This window comes from Apus apus, chromosome 27 (assembly GCF_020740795.1).
Source record: "Apus apus isolate bApuApu2 chromosome 27, bApuApu2.pri.cur, whole genome shotgun sequence".
Classification (NCBI taxonomy): Eukaryota; Metazoa; Chordata; class Aves; order Apodiformes; family Apodidae; genus Apus; species Apus apus.
In genome coordinates this window covers 1,136,991-1,154,631 of record NC_067308.1, presented here as the reverse complement: position 1 = coordinate 1,154,631, position 17,641 = coordinate 1,136,991, and the positions used below count along the sequence as shown (strand labels likewise).

General features: G+C 56.1%; 3 protein-coding genes across 3 annotated transcripts; 1 reads left to right on the top strand and 2 right to left on the bottom strand.

The window, feature by feature from the left end:
* The first annotated feature begins 706 nt into the window (after window positions 1-706).
* Window positions 707-2,061, top strand: LOC127394862 (protein MRP-126-like). The gene is made up of 3 exons (XM_051641149.1): window positions 707-746; window positions 1,299-1,457; window positions 1,731-2,061. The coding sequence occupies exons 1-3, from the start codon at window positions 738-740 to the stop codon at window positions 1,911-1,913; spliced, it is 351 nt and encodes a 116-aa protein (XP_051497109.1). The 5' UTR covers window positions 707-737; the 3' UTR covers window positions 1,914-2,061.
* Window positions 2,062-11,405: 9,344 nt separating this feature from the next.
* Window positions 11,406-11,741, bottom strand: LOC127394868 (loricrin-like). The gene has a single exon (XM_051641156.1). It carries the CDS (start codon window positions 11,739-11,741, stop codon window positions 11,406-11,408), a length of 336 nt encoding a protein of 111 aa, XP_051497116.1.
* A 3,720-nt stretch (window positions 11,742-15,461) lies between these two features.
* Window positions 15,462-15,749, bottom strand: LOC127394883 (loricrin-like). Its single transcript, XM_051641184.1, has one exon. The coding sequence runs from the start codon at window positions 15,747-15,749 to the stop codon at window positions 15,462-15,464; it is 288 nt and encodes a 95-aa protein (XP_051497144.1).
* Between the last annotated feature and the right edge of the window lie 1,892 nt (window positions 15,750-17,641).

The following is a 17,641-nucleotide window of genomic DNA, read 5'->3' as shown; positions in this document are numbered from 1 at the left end:
GATGAAGTCCCTAAAGCCCTGTCAGGTCGGGAAACCACCCCATATTGTCTTTCAGGAGGAGCTGCAGGCAGGGCATGGTCCCTCAGCACTGTCCCCATGTCCCACAGGCAGCCCTGGCCACACAGGCAGTGGAGCAGCAGGACAATGAGATCCTCTTGGGTTCCCAGGACCATGTGGTGATGCGAGTGCAGCAGGTCTGCAAGGATGGGGATGCTTGTGGGGCCAAGTGGTTCTGGCTCCTTGGAGCAGATCAAGCTTGGTGAGCAACCTGGGCTGGTGGGAGGTGTCCCTGCCCATGCAGGGGGTTGGATCTAGATGGTCTTTCAGGTCCCTTCCAACCCAAACTACTCCATGATGGGTCTCCTTTGCTTCATGGCATGAAGAGGCCCCAAAGAGGAGATGGAGGAACTTGATGAAGAAGCTGAAGGGAAAGGACTTCTAGTGATGAAGAGCTGCAGCCCCAGGAGCTGGGGTGGAAGGGACAGGGCCACCTCCCTGCCACCCCCAGGACACCTCCCACCAACCTTGCGGGAACAGCCACAGAGCCCCCCGTTTAAGGAACTACCCCCTGAGCCTTAAGCAACACCCCAGCATGTGGTGAGGATGGGCTGGAACTGGGTGAAATGGAGACATTTCACAACCTGTGGAGAGGGGTGGCCGGGTGAGCAGGCTATAAGAGAGGCCACCTTTGGGACCAGCCCTGCTCCAGTCCCGGTGGATCTCGCTGCTCCATCAAGATGAGCAAGGCAAGTCCAAGGGTGGCCTGGGCATTTAAAGTCTCCACACTCTTTTTCAGGTGCTGTTTGGACCATTGGAGGTGGATGAACCCTTGGGGAGCCTCTCCTTGCTGTGTTGGCAGAAGATAATCATCTCCAGCTGAGCACAAGCCGTGGGGAGAGATGTTTCCCCCTGGAAGAGGTTCCTCACAGCACAGTCTGGCCACCAAAGGGGCTCCTGGACATCAGATCTCACACTGGGTCTTCCACAAAGGTTCTTGCAGAGCCACCAGCTCTTCTGGGAACCTTGGTCCAGCAGTGCCTGACTCAGAGGGCACATTTTTTTGGGGAAAAAAGGTCAACTCTCAACTATTATGGCACATCCCAGAGCAGAAGCAAAAGCTGCAACCCCCTTTTGGTCTCCCTGGGCTTTGTAGATAGAAGAACTTCAACCAAACAGCTCCAATTTATCCCAAAGAACAGCTGAGAAGCCCCTCCAGGCTGTGTCCTCAGCTGGTGGCTGCACCAGAGCCTCCCTGAGGTGGCTCCTGACATGACCAAGTGTAACCCATTCTCTTCCAGACCTCCCAGACCCAGGAACCTCTCTCTGACCTGGAGAGGTCCATGAATGTCATCATTGATGTCTTCCACCAGTACTCGAGACGGGAGGGACACAGTGACACCCTGACCAAGAGGGAGCTGAAGCTCCTGATTGAGAAGCAGCTGGCCAACTACCTGAAGGTGAGTGGACTCACTGCAGGGTTTCTCGTGGCCCACATGGGGAGGGACCTGCTCTGCATCCCCTTGCCTGATATTCCCAGGATCTGGATTCACCCCTTTCCCACTCTGCTCTCCTGCCTGGACCTTTTCTTGTCCAACTGCCACTTCCCAGTGGCACCAGGTTGGAACCACTCATAGCATCAGGTTCTTGAGGACCTGGGAAGGTCCCAAGGAGGTCAAGGGTTGGGATGTGACCGAGGGGACTTGGTCCTCACCCCATCCCTCCCTTTGCAGCATGTGAAAAGCCAGGCCACCATTGATGAGATCATGAAGGACCTGGACATCAACAGGGATGCTCAGCTCAGCTTCAGTGAAGTGATGCTGCTGATCACCAGGGTGACCATTGCCACCCACGAGCACCTCCACGAAGTTGAGGACCAGCAGCAGCAGCACCAGCACAAACACCAGCACCACTGAGGCAGGATGTGGTCCCTGGCCAAAGAGGCACCCATGAAGTGGTCCCAGCCCCTGGCTTCTCCTCTCCATCCCTCTTCCCCACCTCCCTCCTTCCCTTCCTTCAACCTTGATGGTCTTGCTGCCAAATAAACCTTTGCCTTGAGGCTCTTCCCTGTGTCTGGGTGGGGTTTCCTCCAGGTGACTCCTGCACCTTGCTCTCTTCTCCCAGGCAAACCCACCTCAGGGGACAGGCTGCAGGTTCTCAGGGCCAAGCTGGACACCCCAGGAGAGCAGGGTTGATGGCCGTGGTGCTCACAAGATGGATCTTGGCATTTCCCACCAGGGAAAGCAGCTCATTTTGGCCTGAAAAGACCCTGCGTGTCTCCTAGGACTGAGCTGTGGTGGCTGGCAAGAGCTGGGAGGAGGGATGGGGGGCAAATGAACCCCATTTTTGGGAGGTGCACCCATTTTAGGGCACTTTTGCTGTGCAGGGACCTGGCACGGGGCTGGTGGTTGTGGTTCGTTTCGGTGCTAGAGGCAGCAGAAGATGCAGATGTTTGGTTCTGTGTGGCCAAGAACTGAGAACAACCCCAAGACCTCACCCCCTGAGGCTGCCACCAAGGAGGTGTCCATCATCAACAGCTGCTTCCAGAGTGGCTGGGTGGAAGTGGCTGGGACCCCAGCTGCTGATTCGCCTGGTAGAGGTGGGGATGGGATGAGGAACTGTTGTGATGTCCCAAGGGTGAGTCAAAGCCCTTGAAATGGTTCTTTTTTTTTGGTGGAGGAACCTGCCACGAGCTTCCCCAAACCAGCAGCACTGAAGCAAGTCCCCCCCTCACCCCAGTTAACTCAAGACAGCCACAAGTTTGCTTCACCACCCCTGCCCAGGTTGCTTCAGCTTCCTTTGGAGCCCATCTTGACATCTGAAGCACCAAACATCTTCTCACCAGGTTAAATCTCCTGCAGGGACCAGGGTCCTCTCAGCTCTGAGCCTGCAGAGGGTGGCAGGTCCCTCGTGGAACCAGACCCTGCACCCCAAAATGGGTCACACGCCCCATCCTGCAGCACTTGAGGGTCTCAGGAGCAGGAAGGAGCCCCAGACTCTAGGGAGAGAGTGGAGCTGCTCCATTGCCACCACCAGCACCTCACCTCCAAGAAGCTTGACCCCAGGGTTGACCCACAGGACACGTCCAGCTTTAAGGACAAGGGGGACTTGGGGCCCATGTCAGCTTTTGAGGAGCTCAGCACCCTGCTGGTGGGTGGGCTCTTTGTGCAGGGGCCAAGCACACCAGGCTGGGTGCTGAGGGCACCCACAAACCACCTGGGGACCTTCCCTCAAGAACCAGCAGCCAAGAGCTGATGCAACACAATAGTTGCCAACACGGGGGGGACTTCACCAACCCCTCCCTCCCAACCCCGAGAGGCAGGACACCTGCTGTGTCACCTGCCAGGGCTGTTGGACCATCACACCCAAGGAGGTGAAGAACAAGCCACCACAGACCCTGACAGCACAGCAGGACACCAGCAGAGGCCATGGCTGGGTCCTCCCTCCACAGCAGACCCCAAATCCACACACATCATAGAGCCATGGAATCATTTCTGTTGGAAAAGACCTTCAAGATCACCCAGTCCCACCATTCCCCCAGCCCTGCCCAGTCCCCACTGCCCCACGTCCCTCAGCACCATCTCCAGGGCTTGGAAACCCCTCCAGGGGTGGGGACTCCCCCCTGGGCAGCCTGGGCCAGGGCCTGACAGCCCTTCCCAGGAAGGAATTGTTCCCAAGATCCAACCTCAACCTCCCCTGGGCACCTTGAGGCCCTTTCCTCTTGTCCTGTCACTTGTTCCTGGGGAGCAGAGCCCGACCCCCCTGGCTCCAACCTCCTCTCAGGCAGCTGCAGAGCCAGCAGGTCTCCCCTCACCTCCTGGGCTCCAGGCTGGACACCCCAGCTCCCTCAGCTGCTCCTCACAAGTTCTCCAGCCCCTTCCCCTCCTTGGTCTCCAGCCCCTTCCCCTCCTTGGTCTCCAGCCCCTTCTCCTTGTCCTCCAACCCCACCCCATGCTGACCACCCCCAGCTCCCTCAGCTGCTCCTCACAAGTTCTCCAGCCCCTTCCCCTCCTGGTCCTCCAGCCCCTTCCCAGGACACACATCCTTTCACCCCAAGCGACCTCGCAGCTCCCGAGCAGAGGAGACACCAAAGCAAAGCAGAAGGTGTTGGATACACCCAGCCAAGGCTCGGGCGGGCAGGTGGACAAGGTGCTCAGGGTCCCACGGCCACACTGCCCACCCGGGGACGGCACCCGAGGTTCCTCCAGCTGCCCCCGCCAGCCCCAAGCCCAGGTTGTCAGGCAGGACCAGGCGGATCTGCCACAGGTTCCTGCTGCCACCTGGTGGCTTGTCCTGCTGGGGGGGACCCCCCCCACGGGCCTGCCTTGCTCCTCGGGGCTGCACCCCCGGCCACCCCCCGTTCCTCACCCCCCTCATTTCCACCCCACGACGAGGGGGGTTGTTCTGATCCACGTGCCACAAACCCCCTCCCCACCCCCCAGACCGGAGAACTCCAATCACTTGCCAAACACCCCAGATCCCTCACACAAACCCCCCCAACCTCTTCTCCCCCACCTCCCACCCCCCAGATGGGCTGAGAAGTTCTCCTTTCCTTCCCACCATGGTCCCACCAGCTCTCCTTACCTGTGTCCCACGGGGAGCAGAAGGTCCTCCAGGGTGCAGCCCAAAGAGGTCAGAAAATGGGGGGGACACGAAGAAAAAGGCTCAATCCTCCTCCTTTCCCTGCCCAGGAGAAGTTTTCCCCACCTCCCTCTCCCTGAGCTTGGCCCCAGGGAGGTACAAGACCACCAGTTTGCACCCACACCCCACCAGAGGTCCCAACTTAAGGGCTGGGACACCCCAAAACCAGCCTGGGGGTGGTCTTGCCAGCTCCTCACACTTCTGACCCCCCCACCTCTCAGAGCCAAAAAACTGAACCCTCCAGGGCTGGGTTTTATGAAGGACCCTGTGATGAGAGGATGGGATTCAGCTGGAGCTCATCTGGGCCTCCCAGCTGGGAGCCAGCTCCATCAGAGGGCTGGTTTGGGTTGGAAGGGACCTTAGAGACCACGTAGTTCCAACAACGTGGAATGAGGAGGGAAATGGCTCTGGATCACCCCCAGCTGGTCCCTGCCATCCTGTGGTGGGACATCCCCATCCACAGCAGGGGCAGGTTGGCTTTGCTGGGCTCTGGGCACCCGTTTGTCCATGGCAGCAGGTTGATCTCCTGGCCACAGGCCTCACCAGCACCCCAGGATGGACCAGTTTGACCCCGTGGTGGCTCATCCTTACATGTCTGGAGTGATAAGGAAGGGGACACACACGGGGTGTCAAAGTCCCCAGTGGTCCCAGAGCTGAGAGTTGCACAAGCCCTTCTGTGACAGCCCTGGGGAGGGGGCTGGGGGGTGAAGGGGGTTTGCAGCAGGGTCACCAGTGTGTGGAGGGGGTCTGTGGTGGGCAGGGGGCCCTGGCAAGATGGAGTGTCCAGAGAAGCTGTGGCTGCCCCATCCCTGGCAGTGTTGAAGGGCAGGTTGGATGGGGCTTGGAGCAGCCTGGGCTGGTGGGAGATGTCCCTGCCCGTGCAGGGGGACATGGATGATCTTGAGGGTCACTTCCCACCCAACCCATCCCATGATTCTATGGTTAAGCCCCCAGCACGTGGCCATGACCAGGACTCCAGCCCATGACGCACCCTCCGGGCACACCCAGGAGCAGCAAAGTCCCTGCTCATGGGAGAGATGTCAAGGAATGTTGGCATCTCTGCAGGGTTTGTGCTGAGCAACGTGGCCAGGCTCTACCCCCAAAGACACCAAGTGTTCCCACCTGCCTGACCAGCCCAAATCCAGCCCTGAACTCTCCCAAAAGCTTCAGGGGATCAAAACTTGCCAGAGCAGCCTCTGGGCTGATCCTGCTTCCAGGAAACCCATCCGTGTGCCAGGCAGCCCTGGCTCCTGAGGCCTGCTCTGACTTGCTGCCTCTCACCTGGCTGTGCCGGGGTCAAATTTAGCTCTGGCTTCTGCTCTGCATCTCATTTCCAGCCCACTGAGATGTCTCGGGCTGGTGGTGCCAGCAGAGCTGCGTGGGCAGCAGGAGGTGGCTCCAGCAACCCCTGCTCTCCCAACCCAGTCCTGAGCGTGATCTCATCTGGCCTCTTCCCACATCTGGAATCTTGGGATGGTGCCTCAGCCCTTCCTGGAACCCGGCAGAGCAGGGAGGGCTTGTCACACCCCCTGGCCAGGTGAGCAAACCTGGACTCATTGACTCCTCTGGGAGCACACGGAGAATTGGCCAAGAGCAGAACGTCCTGCCCTGCTGCCTCCCCACAGCATTCCCAGAGCATCCCCACAGCATTCCCAGAGCATCCCCACAGCATTCCCAGAGCATTCCCAGAGCATCCCCACAGCATTCCCAGAGCATCTCCACAGCATCCCCACAGCATCCCCACAGCATTCCCAGAGCATTCCCAGAGCATCCCCACAGCATTCCCAGAGCATTCCCAGAGCATCTCCACAGCATTCCCAGAGCATTCCCAGAGCATCTCCACAGCATTCCCAGAGCATTCCCAGAGCATCCCAGAGCATCCCCATGGCTTCCCCACAGCATCCCTGGATCAGCCCTGCAGCATTCCCGTGACATTCCCGTGACATTCCCATGGCATTCCCACAAATCCCCACATCCCCTGTGCCCTCCCCAGGAGCTCTGGGGCAGCCTGGTCCCACACATGGACTGATGTTCTCCTTGGGGCTGGAACGCAGCCTGGCCCCCAGGGCCACCCTGCCCATCTTGTCCCTCTCCCTCTCCCTCTCCTTCTCCTCCTCTCCCTGTCCCATCCCTCTCCCTCTCCCCGTCCTTCTCCTTCTCCTTCTCCTCTCCCTGTCCCATCAGTGTCCTTCTCCTTCTCCTCCTTCTCCTTCTCCTTCTCCTTCTCCTTCTCCTTCTCCTTCTCCTTCTCCCTCTCCTCCTTCTCCCTCTCCTTCTCCTTCTCCTTCTCCTCCTTCTCCTCGTCCCTGTCCCTCTCCCTGTCCCATCCAGATGTGCAATAAGTGACATTCCCAGGGGAGGAGGCTCACGACGCCCTGGCCATGGTCACCCAGGGCTGATGCCACCAGGTGTCCCCACACTGCTGTCACCCCGGGGAGCAGCTCAGTGCTCCTGCTCCCTCCTCACCAGGAGAAACCACAGCTCAGCTGCTGCTGGGAACAGGGAACGGGGATTTTATGCTGCAAGAGGAGAGGCTGAGATGGGATTTTAGGGAGAAATTCTTGGCTGTGAGGGTGGGGAGACCGTGGAATGTCCAGGGAAGCTGTGGCTGCCCCATCCCTGGGGGTGTTGAAGGGCAGGTTGGATGGGGCTTGGAGCAACCTGGGCTGGTGGGAGGTGTCCCTGCCCATGCAGGGGCTGGGACTGGATGCTCTTGAAGTTCACTTCCATCCCGACCCATTCCAGAACTCCATGATTCTACAGTTCCCAGAGCAAGGCTTGCAGAGAGCAGAGCTGACCTACATACACCTGTCCCAGGTGTGCTGGTGTCAACATCCTCCCCGAGATGGAATCACACGAGGGAGGATCCCTGGGGAGCACTGGGGAGAGGCAGCCAAGAAACTGGAATGACCGGAAGAAATCCTCACCCTCCACCCACTCCCTGCCCAGAGCTGCTCCCATCAGCTGGTTGCTGCAGGTGAACAGGGTGAGTCTCCTCCATTTCTTTTTGTTTTTCAGTTTCTACTTGAAAGGAGCTTTTCTCTTTTCAGGCTCATTTTTTTTGGAACCTGTGGGGACCAAAGACACAAGCACAGGTTGAGCTGCCCTGGTCCCTCCACGGCTCTTCCCTTGGCTCCAGGAGCTGATTCATCCCACCCCAAGCAGGGAACTTCATCCTTTTAATTGAAACAGGGAACGGGGAAGTGAAATGAAGTGGGAAATGAAGTGAAAGTCCCACAGGCAGCCAGGGTGCTGGGCACCCCAACCTCCAGCATCCAGCCAAGGGACATTTTTACCCCTGGGCAAAGAAATGTAGACAGGCTGAAGCTGAACTGAAATGTTTGGAGTTCTCATGGTTGGTTTGGGTTTGGTTTTTTTGCTCTGGGGTTTTCCTGGTTCTTGCCACCTCACTGGGCTCTCAAATGTTGCTCCTTTCCAGGGCTGGAGAGATGTCGAGGATCATTAAAGCCATCTCTGACATGATGGAGAGTTACCAGGGCAATGGCAGGAAGGGGAAGAAATCAGAGCCCTTCAGTAGAAGCGAGTTCAAGAAGCTGATCCAGCAGGAATTTGCTCCTGTCAAGGTAACTGGATGGGCTGGAGGTGAAAAGGTGGATGGGGAAAGGGCTGGGGTGATGTTTAGGGGTCCTGCAACACCCCCCCCACCTCCAGGGTTGGAATTGAAATGCTTCAATCTTTGATTTCTTTTTGGGGTTGAGCACCAAGGATGGTTCCCTCGGGTTTGTCTTGTGAAGCTCCATGTGTGCCCCTTCCAGGTCCCTCTGCTCCCATTTTCCTGCAGGGAAGGGGAGGTGGAGGGGAGGGAAATGTCCTGCTCTGCCTCCGTGTCCCCCCTGGGCAAATCCAGCTGTAATCCCACGCTAGGAAACCTTGGCCCTGGGCTCTTTGCAGCCTGCCCTGCTGCCTGTGACCCTCCTTCTCGTCGTGTTGCCCCTGCACCCTGGGGACCCAACCCTCCCTGCACCACCTTGTCCCTTTGGGAAGGTCTGATGAGCTCTTGTCCTCTCAGAGGTCACCCACCAGCAAGTACAAGCACATCAGCAACCTGCCAGACTCAGACACTGAGCCCATGACCAAGAAGGAGAGGAGCTCTGCCAAAACCTGTGTCTACTGATGGGCAATGTCACAGCTCCTGGGGCACAGGGACCAGAGGTGAGGAGATCCCAGCAGCAGGACAAGCTCCTGGGCAGCTTCTGCTTTGCCTTGGTTGGGAGGGGACAACCTTTTTTTTGTAGGGCCTGCAGTGATAGGACAAGGGGTGATGGTTGTAAACGGAAAGAGGGGAGGGTTTAGAATAGGTACCAGGCAGAAAATGTTTAGGCTGAGAGTGGGGAGACACTGGCCTGGGTTGCCCAGAGAGGTGGTAGAAGCCCCATCCCTGAGAACATGGGGATTCAGGTTGAACAGGGCTCTGAGCAACCTAATTGAAGGTGTCCCTGCTCACTGCAAGGGGGTTGGACAATGTTTGAAGGTCCCTTCCAAGCTGAACCATCCTGTGATTCTATGATTCCTCAGGACCGGGGTGGTATGTGGCTCTCCAGGTCTGCCTTCCCCCTCATGGTTGTCCCAGCAAGCCCACTGGGGAGGCTGGGACAGAGCCAGGAGGGGAGCTGCAGCTCCAGGAGACCCAGAGAGTATTTAATCAGCTCAAATAACTCCAATAAAATCACAGAAACTCATCGGGCACAAGCTCAGTGTGAAGCAGAGGCACCTCTGGTGGGACACGGGGGCTCCAGGGAGAGACACTGGCCTCAGCAGGGCTTTGGGGCAGTCCTGGGGCAACTCCACCCCCAGTGGGTTTTCTTCCTTCTCCTGCAGGATCCCTGAATTGCCCCACGGGGGAAGGACAGAGGCACCAACAACATGTGGGCCTGGGGTGATCACCCTTTGGGCTCTCTGCTCCTCAGGTGCTGGGGGCGTGAAGACCCTGCCCTGCTCCACAATATTACCTCCATGAGGCATAAAAATAACTCCAGGACTCTCTTTTTGTCCCCATTCTCCACGGGTGTCTCTTCGGGGTGCTTTGCAAAGGCAGGGGGAAGGCTGGGAGGGGGCTGGGGGGGCAGATTTGCTGTTTTCTTCTCAGAAAGCCCATGGCTGATGGAGCAGCCCCTTCCTCCAGCAGCTCCTCTCCTTGTTAATGGGTAGAAAGTGAAAAACCACCATTCAATAGGGCTGGAATGAGCCTTGCAATTAGTTGACTCAGGCTGTAGAGCAGTGATGAAGGAAGAGTGGCAATTCCTCAAGGAAAACTCAAGGTCTGTGGTTGGGAATTCATCTCCTGCTCATTTGAAGGCAACAACGAAGTTCTCACAGGGTTGGGGGGGTGCAAAAAACCACACCTCAACCCATCTATGGATGTTTCTGTTGAATAAAAGCACTCTGGCTTTCTTTTCCATGGGAAAAAAGAGTGCCCAGTTCTCATTTCTGTTGTTCTGGAAAGCTTTTACCTGTGTCTTTGTGTGACTGATCTGCCCAGAGCTGGGCAAGGAGATTCCAACAGCAGGTGGAAACAGGACTGATTCCTTGGCTTCAAACACTGCTCCTGATACATAAAACAATCAAAAAAAGGATCATTTAATAGCAAGGAGGGGATTGTAAGAACCCCTGGGGAAAAAAAAAAATGGTAGATAGGAATTATATGACATAGATGATCTAAATAGAAAATATTGATAGGCCATGAACTGCTGCAGAAAACTCACCCATGTGGCAGAGTGATCAAAGAGTGGGGCCTTCTCAGAGACCACAACATCTTGCCTTGACTTTCTGAAAACTGGCAGCTGGGGTTATAAATAGTATCAATCAATCAATCAATCAATCAATCAATCAATCAATCAATCAATCAATCTCAATCTGATCCTCCCGAGCTAATGAGGATCTGGTCCTTCAGCTGTTCCCTGCCCGGATGGGTTGATACATCAACCAGCTCACCTGGGGTGTTTCTACATTGTAAATATCCAAAAAGGGAATTTTTGGAGCCTTATTTTTCTCCTTCTTACATAAATCATTGTCATACCATAAAAAAAATGGAATTGAAAATGGACCTGCCTGGTTTTCATGACCTCCCCGGGTGGGAGGTGGCTCAGAGTTGGGTTAAAAGAGCTGAGGTGGGAAGAGCCAAGGGAATGGGGCAGGAATGTAAAGTCCTGGGGGTCTGGGGGCACCAGGGCCACCCAGGACCAACACCAAAGCCTGGGTGGAGGGCACAGGAAGGAGATGCTGTGGGTTGGGGAAGATATTTCTGTGCTTTCTACATCACTTGGAACTTGTTGGTCCCAACTGGTAGAGGAGAGTGGAGCTATGGAGGGATGACCTGCACTGACAGTGGCCTGGGGCTGGAGCACAGAGTCATCAGGGTTGGAAGGGACCTCTGGAGATCATCTAGTCCAACCCCCTGCTACAGCAGGGTCACCTACAGTGGATCCCACAGGAACACATCCAGATGGGTTTGGAGTATTTCCAGAGAAAGCATCGTGAGGATTCAGGGGCAAACCAGCTCTGCACGACTCCAGTGACTGTGGAAAATGAGGGTGAGGGGTTTAAGGAAAGGGCAAGACAAGAGAGGTCTGAGGAACTCAATGCTTTATTGTCTCCTGGGCACCCCAAGGGGCCCAAGCCCAGCCCGGAGCAGCAGGAGGCACAAGTGCTGCCCCTTCCCGGGGCTGGGAGAGCTCTGGGGGGGGCTGGAGGGAGCTGGGCCAACGTGGGGCCTTTGCTGCCAGAGCTGGGGGGTGTGGGACACCCCATCACTTCATCTTCTGCTGGGGCAGCTGCTGGATCTGCTGCTGCTGCTGCTGCTGGCTCTGCATCTGGGGCTTCCCGTGGCAGCCGGAGCCACCGCTGCTGTGGCAGCCACCACCACTGGAGCTGTGGCAGCCACTGCTGCCACCAGAGCTGTGACAGCCACCTCCACTTCTGCTGCTGTGACAGCCACCACCGCTGCTACCACCAGAGCTGTGGCAGCCACCTCCACTGGAGCTGTGGCAGCCACCACCACCGGAGCTGTGGCAGCCACTGCTGCTGCTCTGGCGGGTGAATTGTTGCTGGTGGTGACAATGGTCCTTGTCCTGGCGGGAGCACATGGTTGTTTTCTGGGCTGAGCTGTGGGGAGAGAGCAGTTGTCAGGGGGTGCTGCGTGTCCCAGCACCCCTATCACCCCCACGGCTCCATCCTGGGGCTCCTGTGCCTGCCCTGCTTGCAATCCCACTCCCAGGGTTGCAGTGCAGGATCCCGGGAGAACCCCAGCTCTGGAGCAGAGCCCCATGTCCACAACAGAGGGTCTTATCATAGCATGGCTCAGCCAGAGGAAGGATCTTTCCATCCATCCATCCATTCCTCCATCCATTCCTCCATCCATCCCTCCATCCATCCATCCATCCCTCCATCCCCCCATCCATCCCCCCATCCATCCCTCTGAGCACCCCTGCAGCCGTGTTGGCACTAAACCCCCATCCCTCTCCAACAAACAAATCCCTAGAGAAGGAAACCCCAGACTTACCCGAGCTTGAGAAGAAACCAAGAGGAGGGAATGAAGATCCCAGGACCAGGAGCACCTTTATAGAGATCCCAGATCCCTTTCCCCGGAAATGAGGCAGCTCCCTGTCACAGGGATCTATTAATTTCATATCCAACCCCCATCCAGCCACCCTCTGTTTACATCCCTGGCCTGACTCATTCCTGATGCCCATCATTCCTTTTTTATCTGTTTCCTGTGCCACATAAGTAGCTAATTACCAGCCTCACCTGCCCTTGATAGGAAAACCCGTGGGTTTCCCAAGGCTGGACTGTTTGGGGGTTGTTTTGTTCAATGAACTCCGAGCATAATTATAGCTCCATCTCATGAGGTTCTGCTCCCAGAGTCTAATCCCTGCTATTGAGATAAAGCCAAAAATAATCCAGGTTAAAAGGAGAGGAAAGTTGTTCTCTCTTTCTCCCTTAGATGCTTGGTCTGAAAGAGACACCATGGCCGTGGGGACAAGCCAGTGGGACGAGGTCAAATCTTCTTGGGTTTTCTCTAGCGTCTCAGGTCATCAAGAGGGGTTTTCCAGCTCCCTTCCTTGACCTAAAGTGTGTGAATTCCCCCCAGAAGACACCTGAGCAGCTGGAAGATGGTCTTGGGGACAGCTGAAAGCCCTGCTGTGTTCACCTACAGTTGAGCAAGGTCCCTGAGGGCTTCGTTGACAAAGTCCACCTATTTCCATCCTCTTCATGACAAAGATCAGGAAATGAAGGCTGAGGAATTGGAAGAGCCAACTGGTGCTGCCTGCTTCATGGGACCTTCTTCTAGAGCAGAGCCAGAGCTCTGGAGATGGCCCTTCTGCACAGCCCTGTGCTGGTTGAAAAGCTGCCCAACACCTCTTCACCCCACAAAGCACATTGACCTCTGAAGGTCCCAGCTCCTTATTTACAGGATAATGGCAAGAAGAAGCTGGAGAGACAGAAGATAAAGTTGAGAGCCACACAAACAGACGTGGAGATCCCCCTGGTTGCCGCAGAGAAAAGCTTTGGCAGGTCTCTGAGAGAGGAGGGGGTGTCACTGGGGCTTGGGCTGTTTGAGCTGAAAGCCAATGTCTGTCCCAAGACACTCGTTGACTTGAGCAAGTTGGTTCCACTCAGCACCACGGGGAGCACTGAAGATGAGCTCCTTCCTGCTCCTCCTGGAAGCTCTTGGGTGGCTGTTGGGTGGCACCTGTCTGGCTTCAGGCAAACACCCACGGGCAGAGGGGCTGAGCTGGGGATCCCTGTGTCCTACACATGGCCCAGCTCGAGCAGAGAGGGGGGTGTGTGGTGACAATGGGGTGAAACCTCCTCCAGGGTATCCAACATTTTGGCTGCTTGCCCACCACGAGCCTCCCACCTGGTGCTGATGGGTCCTCATCTCAACTGAGGGGCCAGGGATGGGGAGGATGGCAAAGTTCTCCTCCTTCCTCCAGCCCTGTAGCTCACCCAGCCTGAAATGCAGCCAGCAGTTACTGCTGCTGATGTCATATCACCTCGTACAGAAACTGGTGGCTCTGACTGTAATTAGCAGAGGAACTGGGCAGACACCCACCCACTGGGAGCTGTGGGTGCTGTGGGCAAACCCCACGTGGCTCTTGGAGCAAGTGGGTGCGTGCACCAAAGGGGCAGGTTCCTGCAAGGGCTGAGTTCCATGAGTCCATGGGGCTTCTGGGTGCTGCTCTGTGCCTCCCTCCTCCCCCCAAGGTAATAACCAGTGACTAAAGGCTGAAGGAGAAAAGCATTTCTGTGCCTGAGTCTTGTGCAAGCTGGTTTGGTCTTTTCCAGAGGATGTTGGTGGCAGTTGTGTCTTCATAGAATCATCATGGAATGGTTTGGGTTGGAAGGGATCCTCAAGATCATCCAGTCTCAACCCCCTGCATGGGCAGGGACACCTCCCACCAGCCCAGGCTGCTCCAAGCCCCATCCAACCTGCCCTTCAACACTGCCAGGGATGGGGCAGCCACAGCTTCCCTGGGCAACCTGGCCCAGGCTCTCCCCACCCTCACACTCCACAATTCCCTCCTCATCTCCAACCTCCAGCTCCCTCTCCCACTTTTCATCCATCCCCCTCATCCCATCCCTCCCTGCCCTTGTCCCAGGTCCCTCCCCAGCTTTCCTGGAGCCCCTTCAGGCACTGGAGGGCCACTATGAGATCTTTCCAGAGCCTTATTTCTCCAAGCTGAACAACTCAAACTCAGCCTGTCCTCACAGGAGAGGTTCTCCAGCCCTCAGATCATCCTTGTGGCCTCCCCTGTCTTGCCCAGGTGGGGGGGATGGTCTACACAGGAGGGTTTGATGCTGCTTTCAGCTGGTCACCTCCTTCACTTAATGAGCAAGGACACAGGAGGATTCTCAGGGTCACCAACCACACCCCCAGTTTCATGTTGATGGTTGTTTTCTTGCAGTCCTCCCAGAGCTCTTAGCTCAGCGTTGGGTTAAAAGCAGAAGCCACATCAAAACAGAAGCAGAGAAGCCTCCCTGCTTTTTTTTATTGTGGCTACAGGAGCAAGAAGAATCTTTAACCAGTCAAAACCCTGGGAGGCAAAGGCAAGGGACCTTCAAACAAATGACTAACAACCCTGGGGAGGGTTTGCTTGGGATGAGGGGGCTGCTGTGGTTGCACCTCCTGGCTCCACTCAGCTCTGCTCCCAGCTCCCAGTTGCAAACCCTCTTTCCCAGTTGCCTCCCACCTTCCCAGCAGCACTTCTGCCACCTCCTGGGAGCTGGATGTGGCTTCTCTCTCTGCCAGCTCTTCCCTTGGCTCTTTGCATCCCTCTCAGCCCAGCTCAGGGAGGCAGAGACCTGCCAAGTCCAGCTGGAGTCATGGAATGGTTTGGGCTGGAAGGGACCGGAGAAGCTTCAGAAAGCACAAGCAGTAAAGGTGTTGCTGAGATCAGTTGCACTAGTTCACACAGCAATATTATTCTGCTCAGAAAACAAATCCAAGTTGTCTCCATGTCCACAGGTGCTGCTGGGCTGGGTGTGATCCTGGGGGGGATCCCCCTGGTTAAGGTCTATGACCTGCTCAGAATTGGAGGGACCTTGTGTGTCCCTACAGCCCCTGGCACCAGTGGGTGGAAAATGAGGGTGAGGGGTTTAAGGAAAGAGCAAGACAAGAGAGGTCTGAGGAACTCAATGCTTTATTGTCTCCTGGGCACCCCAAGGGGCCCAAGCCCAGCCCGGAGCAGCAGGAGGCACAAGTGCTGCCCCTTCCCGGGGCTGGGAGAGCTCTGGGGGGGCTGGAGGGAGCTGGGCCAACGTGGGGCCTTTGCTGCCAGAGCTGGGGGGTGTGGGACACCCCATCACTTCATCTTCTGCTGGGGCAGCTGCTGGATCTGCTGCTGCTGCTGCTGCTGGCACTGGACTTGTGGCTTCCCATGGCAGCTGGAGCCACCGCTGCTGTGGCAGCCACCACCACTGGAGCTGTGGCAGCCACTGCTGCCACCAGAGCTGTGACAGCCACCTCCACCACCACTGCTGTGACAGCCACCACCGCTGCTGCTGTGGCAGCCACCTCCACCGGAGCTGTGGCAGCCACCGCTCTCTCGCTCCTGCCTGTGGCAATGGTCCTTGTCCTGGCGGGAGCACATGGTCGTGTTTTGGAGTGATCTGTGGAGAGAGAAGGGCTGTCAGGGCTGTCCTTTCCTCCTTCTGCTCTTCCAGGGGAGAGGAATCTGGATGTGCAGTTCTCCAGTCTTAGCTAGATCCCAGAATTGTCTTTGAAACTTGCGCCAGCTTCTTACAGGACCCATGGGATTGTCCCACCAAGGCCACTGCTGAAGGCACTGGCAGCATCCAGAGCTGCCAGCCTGGATGACCAGGGCTGCCTTCTCAAAGCAGAGCCAACCTTCTCCAGAGAATCAGAGAGACAGGACCATCATGATTGGAGAGGACTTCTAGGATCACCAAATCCAACGAGAGGGAGGAGGACAACAGCCCGGAGTCTCCCCGCACATCCAACCCCCTCTGCTCTCCTCCAGCATCCCCTGGGCTCCCCCCTCACCCCGTCTCAAGCAAACCCCAACCCCATGCAAAGCTCAGCCCTCTCCAAACCCATCCACATCCCAGAGAGCCTGGAATCCCCAAAGCCCTCCCAGATCCCTGCTCCTACCTGAGATGCTCGTGCGGCGAAGGGACGAGGAGAGAATGAATCTCCGGGGGACTGGAGCACTTTTATACCCTCTCTGCACACCCCATCAGGAAACTAAGCACCTCCCTGTCACGGAGGTCTGCTTGTTCATTTAATCTTTTTTTTTTTTTTTTGGTTTCCCCACTCTCCAGGTTGCTCATGACTCACCTCAGCCCAGCAGGGAATTGCCTCCTTATCCGTCATCTTTCCTGCTCTGCAGAAATATTTAATTGCCAGCTCTGCCCCTGCTCGGCTCCGCTGGGGGAGTCGTGTGGGTTGCCTCAGTTTCCACAGCTTTGCTGCTTTGGTTTTGGTGTCGAAGCACAGCTGGGGAGCTCTTGGCTTTTAGAGGGGGAAGCTCTAGATATTTGTTAGATATTATTCTGTTCACAGAGTTGTCGTGGTTGGAAAAGACCTCTAAGTTCACGGCGTCCGACTGGGGATTTTATGTTATTTATTAGATATTATTTACTATATATTACAGAATGTTATGTAATGTTATTTATATGTTTCTGTGTATGTCATAGACCTCAGTCATAACATCCTTTCAAGATGCCTTGAGGTGAATCATGGAATCAAAGAACACCAAGGACCTCAAAGATCATCGGGTCCAACCTTTCTAGGTAATGAGTTTCAACGAGATGGCCCAGCACCCTGTCAAGCTGGGTCTTAAAACTGGGAGATTCCCAGTTCCATCATGAGATGATTCCAATATCTAACTGTTCTTATGGTGAAAAAAGTTCTTCTGGATGTGCCCTAGGCCAGAAAATGCCCACAAACCCAGAGATGTCCCTATAAGTACATCTTTGGCATTAACTCTTACAATTCTTCAGAGTTAACTTACAACTCTTCCTTAGCAGCAAGTTGACTGCTCCCACTGTTGCTTGTGTCTCTTAAAACCACCTGAAATCCTGTGGAGTGATGAAGAGGGAGGAAAACCAGCCCCCACAAAACCCCTGTGTCATTTGAAGGTTTCCTGCTGGTGCCAGAAGGACCAAAGGCGGTCGAGACCCTTCATTTTTGGCAGGGGGCAGCCCTGCCCTGGGTGGTGCTCCAGGCTTTGGGAGGTACATCATGATGTGGTCAAATTCCAGCAATGCTGGAGCAGCAGCTCCAGTGGGTTGTTTTGTTCCAGGTTGGTGGTGGCTTTGGTGCTGCCCCACAGAGGAGACCCATGGGTGCTGCCTCGGGTGACCTGGGGTGGCTGCCACCTTGTGGGGAGCCAGGCAGACCCCAGGGGCTTTCCCCAAACTTGTAGGAACATCCTTTATTGGAGCACTTTTCCCTTCTCCCCAATTAGCTTATAATTGGCCAACAAATCAGGGTGATACTTGCAGGGAGGCAGAGCCGGGC